Here is a 20,307-nt window from a genome sequence, read left to right on the forward strand (position 1 = left end):
TTATTTAAAAGCTATAAAACATTTTTTAGGTTAAAGCTACGCAATATACTGACAATAAATGGCTATTGCATTACAAAATAATACAAACAAACTAATTTTATTATTTTCTGAAAATTGCAATTTTTAACATATTTTTTCAAACTTTCAGCCTGATGCGCTAACTGAAGATGTCAACTTAGAACTTTTTAAAATATTTTTCCATAATTAAGGATACAAAACTACAACTTTTGAGAGGTAGTGCGATTCCAAAATGAAAAAAGAATTGATTTTTTAGAACCACCCTGGTGAGTAGTAATGCAATTATGACCGTTTTTAACTAGAAAATGTTATTGAGAGCAACAACCACGTTAGTTTGTCAAAATATCACGGAAAAGCGTAACTATGTAGTAGATATATGTATGTTAAGTATAATTTTGTCTGCATAATTGATGTACATGATGTGGGTTGAAGTTGACGATGCCTTCCTAAAAATAATAATTCTTTAGCAAATGTGTTTCCTCAAATTGGCTTATAACCTAATGTTGACAGTTGCTGGAATCAGGACATGACGAAAGTGTAATCCCATGCACGGTCATAGTGTTGCGTTAATAACGGTTTGACCGATGCGCAATCACCATACAATTGCGCGTGTTTGAGAAATTTGAAAGCTGCCCCCCCCCCTTTTTTTATAGAATCCAGTAATAAAAATGTGAAGTTTTGTGAAATTAACTCTTCTGTCACACTCCTATGTATGAGCCTTTAAACACATAAGAATAAATGACAAACAAGAACTTTGACTCCTAAACGATATATGCAACGATCTCAGAAATATGTTTGTAAATAAAAACCTATTTTAAAGTAATCTTAACCATTCTATCTTTTTTAGTGGGATCAGAGTTTTGCGAAGTATTTAATAAAGTAGTGACGACTTCAATGAAAAATCTTTCATTTTTACTGATGGACTTGCAAATGAATCAATATCTTCTTTTTAAAATGGCACCTTAACTCATAGGAAAATAGTATTGTTCACAAAATTGTCATTTCCCTGCCCTATCTATAGAATGCCCCCCCCCCCGCCCCCCAAATCTCTAAACCATTTTGCTAAATGTTTACATTCAAAACAGCAGAAAAGAGTGAATATCAAAAGGTTGTATTTACCTCATGAGGAAGATTGGGCTTGGGAAATATGGTCTTCTGAATCGGAGAAGGTGGCCTTGGTCCTCCTTTCAAAGTCAGCGATGGTAGCACGGGATCATCCTTGTGAGGGGAGAAAATGGATGCTTGCTGGAAGGAAAGGCTTGAGAAGTCTTGGCCGCCCAGACTTTGGGTCGTCTGAAGCAAGGAGGTCGGGAGGCTGCTGGAAGTGATGATGGGTGGAAGGGGTGCCAGAGGTGGCGACATAGCACCGCCGAATTGAAGAGATGGTGCCTCGGCAAGAAGCGAGGGTCCGACTGGTGCCGGAGAGGCAGGACTCATCTGAAAATTGAAGTTTCAGAAGGAGTTAGTTGAAGACTAAAAATGGAAAACGCAGTAAGTGTCAAGTAACAAATTTTACAGGGCATCAAACATAAGATTCCAGGTGGGTTGTGGCACTTACTGCGTTTTCCATTCTTTTGCATTAGAACTTGGACCAACCAAGATAGTAACCTTCAAAACCTTCTATGGCACTTAATGCGTTTTCCACCGCACGGGAGCTAACACTTGCTCTACTGGCGGACCCTAACAACGTTATTTTGACTGCTTTTAGAAGGGATTAGGAACATAAATCGTTCACCACAGTGAAATGCTTGGCATTTACTTCATTTTGACTAGAGAAAAAACAAAAAAAAAAAAAAAATTTTGTTTTTTTTTTGGCCCTTATGCGTTTTTCAATTTTAGTCTTCAGTTCTTTTTGAGCATATAGGAAACAACTTTTCACGAACTACAGAAAACAAGGAAAAGAATTTCGTACTACAGTAAAACCTGTGTAAGTTGAGCACTTGCGGTGCAGCACTTTGGTGGTCAACTTATAGAAGGTAGTAATGAAAACATTTTTTTTTTTTTTTGTCATTTCTTGTCCCATGCATTCATTTTTAACTAATTGGAATACTTTAAACTCACTTTCATTGTTTAACATTACTTTAAAACAATAAGAAAAAATGTTGTTTAAATGTTTTTAGAGATTATTTACCAGAATGACTCGTAAAGTATCATACAAATTTAAAATTTCTGTGAATCGATCAAAAAAAAAAAAAAAAAAAAAAGCCTCATTACTAATGAAAAACAACTTACTTGATATTAACAATTCTTAACAATTCATAAGTCAAAAGTTACTCAAATTCTTCATTTGATTTTTTCTTGAACATTTGTAACCATGGTGATCTACTTTTCAACAAAATAACTCCTTATTGAAGTTTGGCGCATTTTCTGGGACATAACATCAGCACAATGTTTTTCGATGGAAACATAAATATTCATAGGATTTTCTAAAATGTCTGGTTATTTATTTGAGGCATAACTGATGAAACCTTTAGTACAATCTAATGCTTTTTACCTAGTGGTCAACTTACAAAGAGTTTTTTACAATACTCCAAACCAAAGCTGGTGTATATTAGTGGTTAAGATAGACAGGTGGTCAAGAGAGAGAGGTGGTCAAGTTACAGAGGTTTTCCTTCATTATATAAGATAGGACTAATTCCGTTCCTGACAAAAGCGGTCAACTTAGACAAGTGGTCAACTTACAAAGGTGGTCAACTTTACAGGTTTTACTGTAGCAGGTTTCTTGCTCACTTTCAGAAGTGAAATTCCAGACTGTCTGGTTTTCCAGAAGAAGTTCCAGACTAAATTTTTGAGTTTACGGGTTTCTGTATTCTAATTTCTGATTACTGTTTCTTTTTGAACGTAAGCAAAAACAAAACTGTTAAGCTTTTCAATACCGAAACTTTAATATTCACTCTTAAAGGCTTCTTCTCGATGATGCCTTAAGTCTATGGATATGTACTTCATTCACACGAGAGCCCGCATAGTCATTCAGTTTCAATGCAGAAGCTAACGTGTACACTACATGACTAAAAATATTGAAACACTTTCAAAAATTCACATTTTTAGGTAATTCTTGAGAAAAAGAGACCAATTGCTCTGTAACTTTTGTCACATAGGATTATCCAAAACCTTTTGTTGAGTTCTCAGTTTGTTGTTGATCACCTAAACGCATTGCTGATTTGACTTTTTTTTTTTTTTCTGGATAATGACCGCTGGAGCATAACCTTTTATTTGACAAAGGTTATATAATTGGTATTTTATTTCTTGAAACATTCGTAAAAATGTGAGTTTTCGAAAGTGTCCCAGCACTTTTGGTGATATAGTGAAATTTCGAACTTTCCGGGAATGCGAAAAACATTTGAGGTGTCGGAAACTCGGCTTATAGAATGCGAAAACAAAACTATAGATTAAAATGAAATACTATTACTGAAAATTATTAAGATTATAATATAAGCAAAATAGTGTTAGAATAACGTTTCAAAGATATTATATACCAGACATAATTAATGTATAATATGATTACGTGAGTTTAAGGGTTTCAGAAGTTAGAACAAAATTTATTTTTTTTGCAGAATATTGCAATTTTTGCTTCTACTATCTATCTATCTATCTATATATATATATATATATATATATATATATATATATATATATATATATATATATATATATATATATATATATATATATATATATATAGACAATCTGTAAAGAAACATTGCTTTCTGAGCCTAAAGGCATAAATTTGTTCTTTATTAAATAGTCTTCGGATACTTTTAAGGCATCAAAGAAAATTCAGAACATTCGGACTGGATTCTAGGAAAGCTTGCAATACATCTGCTACTCATCTTGCATCGTCGTTTAAACTTTGCACTGTCAATCGAAATGGTTCTTTTTTTTAATTCTTTCAAATTGTTAAAAGTATACTTGAAGCACACTAAACTTCAATATGCAATTTCCTTCTTTGTTATGCCAGAATTAAATAGAACTTTTTCTGGCAACCTTAAAATTTTAAGTTTTGCATCAGTCATAGTTACGTTAGTTCCATCTTCAACGTACAGAATCAAAGAAACCACAAATACTAGCTTTGTATAACAGAAAAAGAAAAAAGGTGGTCATAGAGGCATCGGCAGCTGTGTGGAATATTGTACAATGCAGAAAGCAACCCTTTCGTGGAGCTCCTCCCCACCCCCCTCCAAACCTTTCCGCAAAAATTCGCCGGCCTCTAATTTTCACCATCCCATTTTCGGACACTAATTCAGGTTTTCGGTTCCCCGTGCAGGTTTTTGGTTTCTTCGAAAAGAAATAAAGCAAGCAATAATTTAATAGAAAAAAGAAGAAAAATTTGTCGAATTTTCTGTGAATAGTCGGTTTTAGAAAGATTTATTTAATCTTAGACGCACTTTCATGCAATGCGATGGCGTTGGTTTCTTACTTTTTGTTCATGTTATTTCGAGAGTAAAAAAAGACAATTCCGACTTTCGGAGTTTTGTTTAGCAAGTGAAAATTTTCAACGGCCATGAAGTAAAATTTGAATTATCGAATATTTCGACTCGACACAATTCGGGCTTATCAAAAATAAATAACATTAGTTCTATATTTAGGCAAACGGTAATAAATATTCACTTCAGCTCGTCGAAGTTTTCGGCTCATCGAAGTTTAAGTTTCACTGTACACCCTAACCTGTTTTTATGCGGTGGATAGGGACCGCATAAAAAAAATCGCATAAAAATACTGTTCGAAACTTTACGAGTAGCTTTAAAAAGTTGTTCTCGCAACACAGTAAAAAAATATTTGTTATGCGGTGAATAGGGATCGCATAAAAAAAGTCTCACACAGAAAATAACTAACCCAAAAACTTATAAATTGTAATCCTTAAACGAAAAGTGGTGAAAATTTTTGCCGAGTACTCGGGCAAAATTTCGCGAATAAGAAAATTTTTGAGAGGTCACAGTGATTTTCCCATCGGGGTGCCTATATCGTCACTTGGAGATATTACCTCGTACTCGTTTAAAAAATAATTTCGTCAATGGACTCCCAATCTGATTGAAATTTTAATGTACTGCACAAAAAAAAAAAAAAAAAAAAGAAAAAAAAAAGAAAAAAAAAAGAAAGAAAGAAAAAAAAGAAAAAAAAAAGAAAAATTAATTTGAATTTTGACATCTTGAATTCAAATTATGTTTTTCCCAATCATGAGTGTGTGTATGTAGGCGTGTGTGTTTGTGTGTGGGGGTATGTGTGTTTGTGTGTAGGGGGTATGTGTATGTGTGTGTAGGCATATGTGTTTGCGTCTGTGTGCAGGCATGAATGTGTGGGTAGTTGTGTGTATGTGTGTGTTTATGTTTTTCTGTGTGTATGTTAGGGTGGAACGAAAATGACCTTAAATTTTTTTTTCAATTTTTTTGGTTTGCCGTAGGGGGGAAAGTTGTCATTTAAGGTTAAAAAGAAGCAGAAGAAATTTTATTGCTTTACTACAACATCTTTAGGTGCCGCAACGAGCTTAAAGTTTGATAATTACCGAAATTTCCATTTAACAATGAAATTCCTTTTCATGCTTTCCTACTGTATGTAACGGTACAAAATATGGCAGTGAATACATTTTTTAAGCATTACATTAGGAAAAAAATACTAATTAAAAAATGCAGTTTAAAAAAAATCATAATCTTTACTAATAATAAAGCTGAAAGTCTGGAGATCTAGATCTCTTTCTGGATCTCTGTGACGCGCATAGCGCCTAGACCGTTCTGCCGATTTTCATGAAATTTGGCACAAAGTTAGTTTGTAGCACGGGGGGTGTGCACCTCAAAGTGATTTTTCGAAAATTCGATTTTGTTCTTTTCTATTCCAATTTTAATCACATTTACCCGAGCGAAATTATAAGACGGGAGAGTAAATTACCAAGTTTTTATAACGTAGAACCGTACCATGGGCAAGCCAATTGGCGAGAAATTCTTCTTACATTATTTGTAAATATACAGGGAAACCAAATGACCTTTTAATTTTTCTACAACGGGCAAAGCCGTGCGGGTATCACTAATATACTATAAAAGACATTAACAATTCCATTTTTACCATTCAAAGTATTCTTAATGATTGTAAATAAATGGTTAAACCTGTATGATGTTTGTGTCTACTTCTTTGACACATTAAAGTGTTTTTTTTTTTCTGTACCAAATAACTCTTTCTTCCAAATAACTCTTGAGTCAGTTTTTCGTCTCCTGCGACTGAATATCATGCTTTTTAAGAGCCGCTTACGGGTTACAAGTTTCACTTTGAGGGATTCACTAGACAAATGTTTTACCAAGGGGGTTCGGTTAGTTCATTTTCACCCCTTGAGATCAAATCGATGTAATCTTTGGCAGCAAAAATTATTTGTTGAACTTTAAACTTCTTAACCCCGCCTCTACTTTGTGTTCTTGCATTCAACACACGTCGTAATCCAAGTTCTCTTACATTTCTACGCTCTTTGCGTAACATAGCCAAATGGAGATTTTCTGTTGCATCAAAATACCCATTTCTTTATGTAACCCGGTCTATAATGTTCTTAAAATCATGAGAGAGATATCGTGAATGTAAGATACGTTCAAATAAATGTTTAGAGCCTAAGTACGAGAAGGTTTTAACTTGATGTTAAACCACACAAGAGCATACGCATTGCCCACTTGATCCGTACAAGAAATGAATCCTTTCTTAAAAATGTATGAAAGAATAATGATTACTATTAATATATTTCAGTATTATTATTTGTTTTAAACAATTTTAGCGAAATGCCACGCCCATATAAAAAAAACTATACTTTACTACACTTTAACAATGTACTGAGTCAGGGTCTTGATATTTTCAGTCGTATTTTTAGTTGCCACGTATAATCGAAATATACGGTTTGCAAATGCAAGTCATCTGGAGTAGGGAAGTTTTCCCGGGTTCCTTGAAGATAAATCTAGTGAGCAAGTCCAACTTGATATAGTGAAACACATCTCCAATACATATTTGTGATCGGTATTTATGTCCTGTATGTTCTCAAAAAGAAGGTTATTTTCAATGGGTAAGGAAGTAACCACAGGAAGATTAGAACAGGTTTCCAGCTATTGACTTAGCTTGTCTTTAAATTCGTTTGATTCTTTTGTTTTACCGTCTAAGAATCCATTAGGCTTCTATTCCTGTTGTCTCAAAGAAGCTCTTGACCAAATGTAATCTGTTCTGGAAACTAAAAAGTCATATTTCACTTACAGAAAGATCTCTTCCAGCTGCACTTTTTAGGCCGTATCTGATAAAACAGTAGCATTTCATTACATCTTCGTAAGTGGGTAGTAAAACTTCATTGAAATCGCTAAATATTCCAAAAATAGGACATTCTGACATTTGTCTCGTCTGCACTTGTTTAGACTGAGCCATTGCGAATCACAACAATGCAATATTTTACTAACTAACGAAATTTTACGCGACTCACTAACTCAACTCGACAAAGAAATTGACACCTGATCTGAGCTTGGCCCCACTCACACAAATCACTGCTGACCAACCCCGCCCCGTTTAAACATCCATTGCTGCAATGACTCAAGCTCCCAGATGCCAGTGCATTCGGCAAAAAGTGCGTTTTTGCGAAACTTACTTTGCTCTTGCGGCACCTCAAGACATAACCCGAACAACAAAAAAAAAAGTTATTTTGCGACCTGTTGAGAATAAAAATTGCTTTTCGATAGCATTTGAAGCATAAAGATAAATTTCGAAAAAAAATTTAAAAAATTTAAATTGTAGCAAAAATTGCAATTTTGCAAAACTTTATGCTCTTTGCGGCACCTCGAGACGTGCTTCAATATTTTTCATATTTTTTTTACAGCTTGTTTGCATAAAAAAGCAACTTTTCCGCACTACGGCAAATTGAAAATCAAAAACTTTTTTTTTTCGTTCCACCCTAGTGTATGTGTAGGTGTCTGTATGTATGCGTGTGTGTATGTGTGTGTAGGTGTATGTGTGTGAATGTGTGTGAATGTGTGTGTATGTGTGTAGTTGTGTATGCATGCGCGTGTGTGTAAGACATGGATGCTATAGGAGCAGCATCGTGAGGAGCCGGTCGACGGTGATTGTGCGGTGGGTGGCCGTGGGAAAATAAGATGATAGGACGCCAAAAACAGTCAAATGAAAGCAATAAGCAATCGTGATTGCTCAAAAAAAAAAAAAAAAAAAGCACAAAAAAATCGCATAAAAAAGACTACATAAAAACATGTTTGGATGTATAGTGTACATAATAACCTGCATACTGCAGGTTACAGGAGTTTGTGATGCAACAGATAGTGCATTTCCAGGTCTGTTTATACAATTTTTGCCAAAATTAATAATTTGTACTGGCCTTTTCGTGACCTTTTTTCATTTGAATACAATTTCCTGACATTTCCAGGATCTCCCTGACCCGATGATATCCTGTGCAGGTATATAAGTTTTTTCCAGCTCTAATTTAAGTGAAATAGTAGTGACTTTCTTACAATGCAAATCTATATAATTGCTTATTTTTACTCCCAATTCTATGAGGCAATTAAAAAAAGTTATCTAATAAAAGGTCACTTAAGTTTAGAAAATTGATATTGTGAAATTCAATTTTTCTCCAAAGTAGAGGACATGTTTAAAGCACAGCAGGAGTCATATCTAAAAAGAATAAGTAAAATATTAAAAATTCAAACATGCACGAACTGATTAAATTTTCTTAATTTCCTCCTTTAAGCTATGATGTCAACCCAATGTTTAATGAAAAAAATCAACAGCAGATGGCAGCATCATAAAAAAAGAGGAACGAAAAAGGGTGGGGGAAGGGGCTGAAATATAATTAACTGTCAGGTAATACATGAACTTAAAAAAAAAAAAAAGAACTGTGTTGTAACTTTTGTTCAGAACATGATTTAATATATATTTTTAGCTTTTTTTGTGAAGAAATAAGAAGTATACATCGTGAAAATCAATATTGAAAAGCGACATTTATTCAAAAGTAGACTATCATTACTAGATGGCAGCACTAAAAATTCCTCGCAAAATGTATGGCAGTTTTTCTTCATAGAAAAATATCGAGGCAAAATAACAATTATTGCAACGCAAATAACACTTCTAAGTTTATCATTATAACCCAGCGTTGCGTCAAATCCTGATATAACAACAATTTAACTGATAGGCATTGAATAATCCACTTTAACTTCCGATTGTTATTCTTGTTATTAATCTCTACTATCATTTATAAGAACTACTAGATAAGTAACACACCAAAATGGTGAATGATAGCAAAAATAATGAAAAAGAAAAACAAAACATTATCGAAATTTGCACTTGAACATCAACTTAAAAAACAATTTATTTATTATTTTGTAATCCTCGTTGAACTAATTCTAAAAAAAAGAAGAAAAATATTTTTTTTTGAAACACTCTTTTTATTTCTACCGTGCTTCGTTCATAAGAGTCAACAGTACGATCAGTACGATGTCACAAACGACGTCACAGAACATCGAACTGAAAGCGGCGTTAAATATTGAGCATTTGTTTTCATTAATGAAAAATACTTCACTTGAGATAAACAAAGGAAATCTGTTAGAAATTTGAGTCTGGATAAATGTTTACACTACTAACGTCATCAATTAAGGCTTAGGATATATTTATAAAAAGAGAGTATAAAAGAGTATGATACAAAACGAGTAATTAGATATGTGCATTAAAGATACAGTTCGCATAATTTGCCTATTTTAATACCTACAGAGACGTAGCCCATTTTACTCGAATAATCTTAAAGTTCAAAATTTGGAACATATTATTGGTTGTGTGCTTTTGGGCACACAATTGCTTCTATTTATTCGAAAAAACTAGAGATTATTTTAAATGCAATTTCTTCAGCTGTGAATCTTTTCTTTTTCTATTCACAGCTGTTTGGCAGCATTCATCTTTCAAAAAGTCGCCAAGCAAACCCTTTCGTGAATTACCAGATATAATTATGTCATTATGTGAATCAATCATACTAAAAGCACAATCGGCATGTAAGTAATAAGTGATGCGTAACTTCGTGCAATTCGCCAAATAACAGGTACTTAGCCTATTTGTAAGGGGTTATGACTGATAGAAATCTGTTTAACAATAACAAAGTCGTTATTAGATTGGGACCAGACAGAAGTGAGAGAAATGTGTAACAAAAAAATCAGGAATTTTTAGGAATAACAATGGGGTCGTTTCCAAAATTTTAAAAGTATTTTTTTCCTGAAAGAGCATGCTTAAAAACATAGGATCTGAATTTTTTTTTTATAATTTGTTGAGCAATCACGATTGCTTATTGCTTTCATTTGACTGTTTTTGGCGTCCTATCATTTTATTTTCCCACCGCCACCCTCCGCACTGTCACCGTCGACCGGGTCCTCACGATGCTGCTCCTACAGCGAAAGCCATCTCCAGGTTGCATCCATGGCCTACACACCCGCGCATACATACACAACTACACGCACACACGCACACACAAACACATACACATACCCCGCCTCCACACACACACATTCATACACACAACCACCCACACACTCATGCCAGCACACAGACACAAACACACATGCCTACACACACATACCCTTACACACAAATACACATACCCCCCACACACAAACACACACGCCTACATACACACACTCGTGATTGCGAAAAACATAATTTGAATTCAAGGTGACAAAATTCAAATTAATTTTCTTTTTTAAGTTTAATATTTTTAAAAAAATTACTAAATCGGCGCGCTTTCATTGTTTATATTTCTGCCGATGACATCACAAATGATGAAACACCATTCAATGTGGCCATTTACAAATAAAAAAGCAAAATATTTAATTCGCATCTTTACTCACGTGCATTGGCAACGATAGGGTTGATAGCAAGCGTAGAGCACAATTTTAATTCGCTTCTTGATTATCATAACGCGGAATCGCGGTAGAAAGATGCGGCCAAGTGCATCATTTGTGACCTCACCATGTCACAAGACCACGCCTTGTTCCAAAAATTGGACATTTAAAAAAAAAACTAAAAAATAACCATTGGGAAACTGAAAGCATTTTCTGGGTCCATGTTATTTTTTATTTTTATGTTTTGCTTATTCTATCAATTTCAGTGACAAAAAGTACTACTTTTGACTAAAGGAAACAACCCCATTATAACAAAAAGAGCGTTCTTGTCTTTTACTCGGAATTTTTTTAGGGAAATGTGCACCAATAAATGGTCAAATATTCTGTTGGAATAACATTTAAGAAATTTTCTTCAGCGACAAAAAAAAAAAAAAAAAAAAAAAAAAAAAAAAAAAAAAAACACACACACACATATTATATATATATATATATATATATATATATATATATATATATATATATATATATATATATATATATATATATATATATATATATATATATATAATGCAGTAGGAAAGAGCGTGTTGTGTGTCTGTGACCTCATTTCCTCTGGACTGTGACTGTCTAACAGGTTAATACTAGTACCGTTGGATACAGGACATCCAGGGAAAGTCATTCCGTCCTGTCTCGCCCCTCTAAACTTAAAGAAGTTAGACTGGATAAGGGGCAGCATTCAGCCACCGCAGGTTATAAACGAGGGTGGCGAACGACGCAAGAAAAGGGCGGATCTAACTAGTTGTTATTAAAAAGTTAAGTTTCAAATTCTTTCTCTTTGCTGAATTGACAACAATAATTTCTTCTATACAACTCTAAAAACAGAGCCGAGGTGGGACCCTTCAAAAGAATATGAACAATAAAATAATAAATTAATAAAATAAATAATTAATAAATGAATAAAAATTACGAAAAAAAACTTTTTCGCATTTAATGTTCACCGTTAATACATATCTCTATTCCTGATTTGTTCCTCAAAAATAAAGATAATTAAGGCAACGTTTTGTTAGCATAATGTCGGTATGCTTTGCGTTTAAGTGTACAAACTTTTTAGATGGTGAAGAATTCCTTTAATCCAGATTGGTCCTGCTCCAAATAAGCAGACTTTCTTAATTTACTTACCGAACTATTTTGCAACAGGTGTTGCAAAGCTTGATTCTGTTGCATCAGATGCTGCTGAATTTGAAGATTCTGTTGTACTGCAGAAGCTAAAAATGCTCTTTGCTGAAGCTGAAACGAAAACGCATTATCAGCACCATTTCAAGATTATTAGTAATTTAAATTGTTTTAACTTTTTTGTGATGAATGCATATGTGAAACAGTTGATCAAAAAACTTCCCAAACCGAACACAAAAGACTGTTTTACCACATAGTTGATGAGAACTATGCGTTTATTGAAGTTACAACGATTATTGACGTTACAGTCTACTGCATGTCAAACGATTCCGTGATTTTGTGACTGCACAGTTTATGCGTTTGAAACTTAAAAACAACCACTCTTACATGAAATACACCGCCAGCTCCGTCATTTCCAGCCGAGGACTGTAGTTTCGTGCTTATTAGCACGCCCGGCAGCTGGAGATGGAAAACCTCTTATGGAAGCCAAGAGTGCCTAACAAACTGGTAGCTAATATTGAATTAGCACAGACCAGTCGAGTGACCGAAGCAATGGTTCGGTTCAACTCGAAAATTGATGGCAAGGCATTCAGTAAATTACCAACCATTAGCAGGGCTAAAGCAGAAATACGTGAAATACACCGCCAGCTCAGTCATTTCCAGCCAAGGACTGCAGTTTCGTGCTTATTAGCACTCATCAGCCCGGCATAGGAAAGTGCCTGAGCTGGAGATGGAAAACCTCTTAAGGAAGCCAAGAGTGCCTAACAAACTGGTAATTAATATAGAACTAGAGCAGACCAGACGAGTGACCGAAGCAATGGTTCGGTTCAACTCATAGATTGAAGGCAAGGCATGGCATATTCAGTAAATTACCGCCCATTATTGGGCGGTAATTTACTGAATACAACCACTCTTGTAGTTCAGCCGTCCCCGTTCTTTGTTCCTGTAAGCAAAAACAACCTTTCTTGACTAAATAAAAATAACACGATATATTTTCCTCATTATTTACATAGAATCCCTTAAGATCAGGTTTCCTGCGATTACTGTTGTTGTTATAAGTCGCAAATGTTTTGTCCAGTAAAAAATAAGCACCAATATTTTTATACAATCAACTAACATTTTAACGCCGAAATATGTGTAATGTAATTTTGAATGTAAATTGACCAATCACGTTGTTTTTCTTCACTCTACCAGGTACCAACATTGAAAACATTTTCAACACATATGCAAAGTAATGTAGCTGAAAACTATTCTGCTATTAAATAAACGGTGTTTGATGACCATTCAGTCTCTAGTCCGAGTTTCTGTATTTCATTGTCTGCCAACTGCCAAGAGAGCAAAAAAAAAATAAATAATATAAAATATATTATTGAAATAGATTTTTACAATACTTCAAGTGTCTTGATTTAAAATAAATTTTCTTTCCTGCTTGATTGCATACATTTATACGTTTTATGTCATGATTAAAACTTGCCCACAGCATTTCACGTCAAAACCATCCAACACCTGTCACATGTTTTCATGACCACTAGAGGCAGCTGAAAGCTCATAATTTTCATGGTTAGTAGCAGTTATCACAACGTTTTTATCAAAATGAGAATTTGTGTTTAGAAATTTCTATGCTTCCGGATTAATCGAGTATGGATCCAGAAAGTATTCAAGGAGGGGGGGATTGATCTCAGATACGTACTCTTTTTCAAATTCCCTAACGTCAGCACGGTAACATCTTGGAAAATCGTATCAAATTACATTTTTTTTTAAATTTTTTTTTTTTTTTTTTGGAACTTCCATTTCTAAAATATTTTGGAGGAGTGTATATGACTACATCTCTCACCTTGACGTCATCAAAGGTGTCCTATAGTTGCTTTTCTGGAACTTCAGTTTGAAAAACTTTCCAGGAAAGGCCCCGAAGCCCATCTAATATCATCTAAGATTGTCTAAAATTGAGTTTTGAGAACTTCGAAAAACATCTGTACAAAGTTTCCAAACTCTATCACTAAAGTGATATCAGATGTGCTGCAATTGTACTTTCAAGACTACAACTCTGAAAAAACCTTTCTTTTTCGTATTTATTAAAGATCGGCTAAAATTACGTTTGGGGAAATTCAGTGTCGAAAATATGCCTAAGGAGAGTCTCTGCACCTTGGCTCAACGAGGGGGCGATCTTCCCCATCACCCCTCCCTTGCATCCGTTCTTGGAATTAGTTGTGTTTAATATGAAAGTAAGAAATTTTTTTACGGCTGCCATTACCACCCTTATTCATAATGAGTTACTTTTTCAACTATAGTGCAGTCCTGTTCTTTTTATGCTCATATTAAGCGAACCTCTGTTCAAAACATGTAAAGTTTTAACGAAATTGGCATACTTGACGTGTTGTCAGATGAAAATTGTTAAAATGTCATTATCATCCAGCGCATTAGTTATATGTGTTTGGTAATGATCGACTGAAGGTAATTTGATACTAAGTGCATTTTGTCTAACATATTTTAAATTCTTGATACTTGTGGTAGTTATTTTTTTTTTAATTTGGATGTTTTATTCCATAAGTTCATCGAAACTCATTACAAAAATTAGTTGCCAAGTATTTTTTAAAATTTTCAATGCTTTAGTCTGCATTTTTAGTCTAAATATTTTTATTTTAGATGACGAATTGAAAGAAGTATTCATTAATCAATTGATTCATTAATCAAAGTTTAAAAAAAAACGAAGGAAAAGAATTGCAGCATGACACTCATTGTGAAATTTACAAATCGAAGCCTCAATATCACTAAAATAAGTGCTGCTTTATGAGCTTTTGAAGATTAACAATAATACTAATCTTTTACACATTCTATGCCCGCCAAAAAAAAAAATCCAGAATATGGCCTCAAAAATCGGGACGGATGGTCACCGCAAACTTTTCCCTTCCAATTCATAGTTTTTTTTTTTTTTTTTTTTTTTTTTAACGAAATAAGATGAGAAAGTCTATTTGTATGGAATTTTTATTTTATACTTTCATGAAACATATCATTCCACCTTATATTTTTGAATTTATCATTAACTTTTAACTCGGAAAAGTGAGGGGGCAAGGACCCTTTATTTTTGAAAGTGATGAAGACAGTCCCCCCCCCCTTTCCCCCCATACGAGTCACCTATGGGTGACTATAGTTGGAGCAAACCTAACCTGTCAGCAGGGCCGTCCGAAAAGGGGAAGGGGGCCGAGCGGGGCAATCGCCCCAGGCACCACGAAATGTGGGGGCGCCGCAAGGCTCCCCTCGTTTCGACGGAACACGACGACATTCACACAAAATGAGGGGCGCCGATCGTATAAAATGCCCCGATCGTATAAAATGTGGGGCGCCTTGCGGCGCCCTCTTATTTTGTGTATCATAGAAATACGGTCACAGACACACAAAATAGAGAATCATTTCAATGATTCTCTATTTTTTCCTAATACACGTAAATATTCCTCTCTCTCAGTCTCCAAAACATTCGTTTCATTTGCATCGTTGAAGCAGATACAATTTCTGAGAACATAACTGTAAATAATCAAACAAAAGGCACTTCTCCTTTGTCTAGTTCCAACCAAATTTGAATGAATTCTGCCCCTGCGTGCAATGACGTAACCAGAAAAAAGTTTTAGATGGGCACCTTGAAAAAAAAAAATCGGATACGAAAAAGGACAAAAGGTGTCCGGTTAAAATTTTGAAACTTTTAGCTTTGGAAACGCAATTTTAGCTTCAAAAACGCGATTATAGGCCATGTTTACTGACGTAAGGGAGGGAGCTCAGAGACTGTTTCCGATCGATTTTTTTTTAAATAGTTTGAAATCAATTCCTTCTCCCTCTGCAAGTTTTAGAAATTGAAGTTTCAAAAACGCAACTTTAGACAAACTTCGAAGATTTTATGGATAGGAGGATCCGGAGCATTTCCCTGGAAAATTGTTCAAAATTATGGTCCAAAAAATTTAAGCAGTGTTTTACATTCAGGGGCTATTTCACTTATTATTATTTTTGTAAGTGTCGTTTAAAAAACTCACCGCTTGTGATATTAAATTAAGGCGGTATGGGGACTCTTGCATGAATATTTTCTTCAACTCAAGTCTTAAAACACAAAAGTATGACCATATTTTGTAATATTAGGACCAGTGATTTTTGAAAATTAAAGCTCCTAAACGGAAATTCTGAGCTATTTTCGATGTTGTTAAGTATTTGCAGGCCCTAAAACTTACAAATATTTGATGAAAAAGAATGACATTTTTGTATTTAACACATATGAAAGCTGGTATTAAGTTGGTACAAGTAACAAAAAGAAACTCTTGAAAAGAATCATTGGATGAGTCCAGATCGAAATTTAATTTTGATGTAATATACTTCGATAAATACATTTTCTATTCATATAGGCAAATTATTTATTCGTGTTTTTAGTTTGTTCAATATGAATAACTAATTCAGTTTTGTGGGATAACATTTTAGTAGATAAATATTTGGATTTTTACATTTCTATTTTTCCAAAAGTTTTTGGGGTGTTAATGTTTTACAAATATTAGAAACAGATTCACTGCTTGTGTTTTAAATTTGTATTATACATAGCCCTATGATTGTTCTGTTCAATAATATGTAAAAAATTCAAGTACGACGCATTCACGCCTATTCTGCCATGGGCAGGTAAACGGCAGTATCTGCAGAAATAAGTTTGGAGATAACGCGTTTTGGATTCAATACTAACAATAGGGGAATGTTCAGGGCTGGCAAAAAGCCCATGGACCCAGGGTTTTTTGGAGTTTTTTAAATAAAACCCCAAAAAAACAAACTAAAACTTTTTTTTTTTAAAGAAATGTGGGTTTTTTTGTCTTTTTTTTAGGGAAAATATGGGGTACTTGTAGTATATTGTAACGTAAGTATATGAACAAAGCACAAAAATTGTCTTGGAGTAAAAAAAAGCTGGAAAATTCAGCGTTTTCTGAAGAAAAGCATAAAAGACGACGAAACCCAAGAATGGTGCAGTTTCAGATTTTTAAGTTTCCATGATTACTAGCAGTTAAAGCAAAGTTACTTCTAGAGTAATAAAATCTATTGCTCCTTTTTAATTATTATATTTTTTTTTCATCTTACTTTATTGTTTTCTTTTCTTTTCTTTTTTCTTTTTTTTTTTTTTTTTTGTTAGGCAAAACTACAGTAGAACCTCAAGTACTTTAAATCCCTTTTTACTGAATTTCAGCTTAATCAAGATATTTCTTTGAATTTTATGTTGACTGTTTTTCTATTTCTGTGTACAGAGTAAGAAATATTAAACTTTTTTCGTAAGATAATGAAAATACTGTATATCCTATTCTGTTTTCTGTCCGACCATTTGTAAAACCTGTTAATTTCTAAAAAATATACCTTGTTTATTCGAGATTTGTGACGTGTTGGTTTGCAGAAAATAATTCACATAAAAGCCTTTTATAGCTAGAGTAGTTTCCTCTGTACAATCTACAAATATTGAGAAGATCAGACGTGACAGGACTTAGTCAACATAATTTGAGTTATTTATTGACCAGTTAAAGAAAAAAGTTAAATATATTTATTTAAAATCTTTGAAGTATTTTTTTAATGCCGTTAAGAGTTAAGAAATATTACTAAAGTTAAAATTCATTTTTTATGTCCATTGTCTGTGGTGAAGAACAAATAAAAAAGAAGTTTTAATTGTGAAAGTATTTTAATCTAATTAATTTTTTTTAAAAACCTCTCAGAAAATATAAAAAAACCCCAAAAGTGAGCTAAATAATGGGTTTTTTAAAATGTTTTTTTTTTTTCAAAAAAACCCATAGGGTCCAACCCAATTGGATCCAATCCGGCCAACCCTGGGAATGTTTGGAATTAAATGTTTTTATCGCGAACCGAAAAAAGCAAACTTGTACAATAGAGCTACCTTACAATAGATGGCAAAAATCTGAAAAATGAAAATTTTGCAGTTACTGCCCTTTACCTTCTCACGGCAGTATTGTGCACTGATGTTATAACTTTCTTGACTTTTCTGAGTGTATAAAAGGCGGGGGGGGGGGGGTTGGGGGAGCCAGGAAACTTTCGCCTACGGCGCCGTTAGCTCTTTGGACGGCCCTGCTAAGGCCCCTATAGTGGAGGAGCCGACACATCCGCCATTTTGGAGCAAACTTTATCCAGTGCTTCGTAGCGATAGCATTGCTGCTGATGTTTGCCTTTCTTTAGTATGTGTTAAATTCAGTCAAATGGGTGGTTGTGCGGCTGTTAATTGTGTAAACAGCTCCAAATAAGGATTTCAGCTCTTCAGATTTCCAGCAGTTGCAGAAAGAAAAATGATATGGATAAATAATAGCCCGCGAAGTGATTGGCAGCCTGGAAACGACGTCATCTGTTTCCAAAATTTCGCCAATGTTCATCTTCGCTCTCCGACTCTCTCGTTTCCTGTTGGCGAATGTTACCAATAAAGGTAGCTTTCCCTGTTGTACGCTTGCTCCAAAATGGCGGATGCGTCGGCCTCTCCAGTTATAGGGGTTCTAGGCCCCGTCTGTCAGAGTTATAGTGCTGTGATTACGAACTGCGTAGCCTTCACTATACTTCCAGGTTAGGTAGCCGCAATTATAGTTCAGGTTGGGTACATTCCAAAATATCTCGTTTCTGCTTCTCAGCGGGAAATGCGACCCTATGTTCCATGGCAATGATAGCTCTGTGCATATGTCCTAATCAAGTGTCTTTCTCAAGACAGTTCAGATTCACACTATAGCCGAAAAAAAATTTCATTCAAAATATTAGGGTCAGTCAGAAAGTCAAATTATTTACCCCAAATGTGGAGTATCGAACTTAGCAAACTCCGCTATCGTAATCGTAGCGGAATGGGGAAAACATTCTCTCAGAACAGAGCACATCGAAACGAACTCCGGACATGTGCGCATTGGCGACACACTCTGTATTGTATATAGTACTAGTGTGTGGTACCCACACGGCTTTGACCGTAATAGAAAATTAAAAGATCTTTTGGTACGCCTGTATATTTACAAATAATGTATGGTGAATTTTCTCGCCAATTGGCTTGTGCCCATGTTACGGTTCCACGTTATGATAATTTCGTAATTTACTCGTCCCTCTTATGAGAATTTTGTTCTTAAAATTGGAATAGAAAAAGAACCACATCGAATTTTCGAAAAATCACTTCGAGGTGTACACCCCCATGCTACAAACTAACTTTGTGCCAAATTTCATGAAAATCGGCCGAACGGTCTAGGCGCTATGCGCGTCACAGAGATCCTGACAGAGGGACTTTCAGCTTTATTATTAGTAACTAGTGGCACCCGCACGGCTTCGCCCGTAATAGAAAAATTAAAGGTCTTTTGGTTTGCCTGTATATTTACAAATAATGTATGGTGAATTTTCTCGCCAATTGGCTTGTACCGACGTTACGGTTCCACGCTATGATAATTTCGTATCTCGCCAATTGGCTTGTGCCCATGTTACGGTTCCACGTTATGATAATTTCGTAATTTATGATAGTTTTTTTCATAAAATTGGAATAAAAAAAGAACTACATCGAATTTTCGAAAAATCGCTTCGAGGTGCACACCCCCATGCTACAAACTAACTTTGTGCCAAATTTCATGAAAATCGGCCGAACGGTCTAGGCGCTATGCGCGTCACAGACATCCAGACAGAGAGACTTTGAGCTTTATTATTAGTAAAGAAGATTAGTATATAGCTAATGTAGTAATTAGAATAGTAAAGTCTAGTATTATAATGTGTGAATGATCAAGAACCCATTACATGTAACAGCGAGCACAGGTTCCATAAAAGGAACCATAACACCCAAAATGAGCGTAACTTCAACTATGCTGCCCTGGTTTTTACAAACCAATATTTCCAAAATCCGAGGTACAAGTCGTTCCGATAAGCTCGTATAATCGAGGCTTTACTGTATTTCTCAGTCTTGGCAATTTTTTTTTTTCAATGATCTGAATTTCTATTCAGTCCTTCAATTTTTACTCGAATTATTTCTAAGGCTTTGGTCAAGTTACTCTGTTACAGTTGGAAGTCTCTGTCTAACGTCATTACAGGAACATCCCCGTTTACCTGCAAATTCAGAACCACACATTTTCATTTCACGTCTTCTTTTCGTTTTCATCTCTCTCTCTCTCTTCCATACCGGTTGGAGGAGAACAGTAATGATAAGGTGATTTCGTTTTAGTGAGTCAGGGGTTAAGAGTGTCCCCAGAGAATGTTGTGGATGTTAACCTGAAGATTCTTCTACCATACATTAAATATGTCGGGAGATTGTCTAGTGATAATTCCTGTA

General features: G+C 34.7%; 1 protein-coding gene across 1 annotated transcript in view; it reads right to left on the bottom strand.

Annotated features, from left to right (window-relative positions):
* LOC129228703 (unconventional myosin-XV-like) overlaps positions 1–20,307 on the bottom strand; it is a 261,173-nt gene that overhangs the window by 103,904 nt on the left and 136,962 nt on the right. Inside the window, exons 34-35 of the mRNA XM_054863387.1 lie at positions 12,030–12,137; positions 1,138–1,455 (exon numbers count right to left, since the gene is read on the bottom strand). Of these exons, the coding sequence (XP_054719362.1) occupies positions 1,138–1,455; positions 12,030–12,137 (426 nt within the window). The remainder of the gene's footprint in view (positions 1–1,137; positions 1,456–12,029; positions 12,138–20,307) is intronic.

Source organism: Uloborus diversus, chromosome 8 (genome assembly GCF_026930045.1).
Source record: "Uloborus diversus isolate 005 chromosome 8, Udiv.v.3.1, whole genome shotgun sequence".
NCBI classification, from domain to species: domain Eukaryota; kingdom Metazoa; phylum Arthropoda; class Arachnida; order Araneae; family Uloboridae; genus Uloborus; species Uloborus diversus.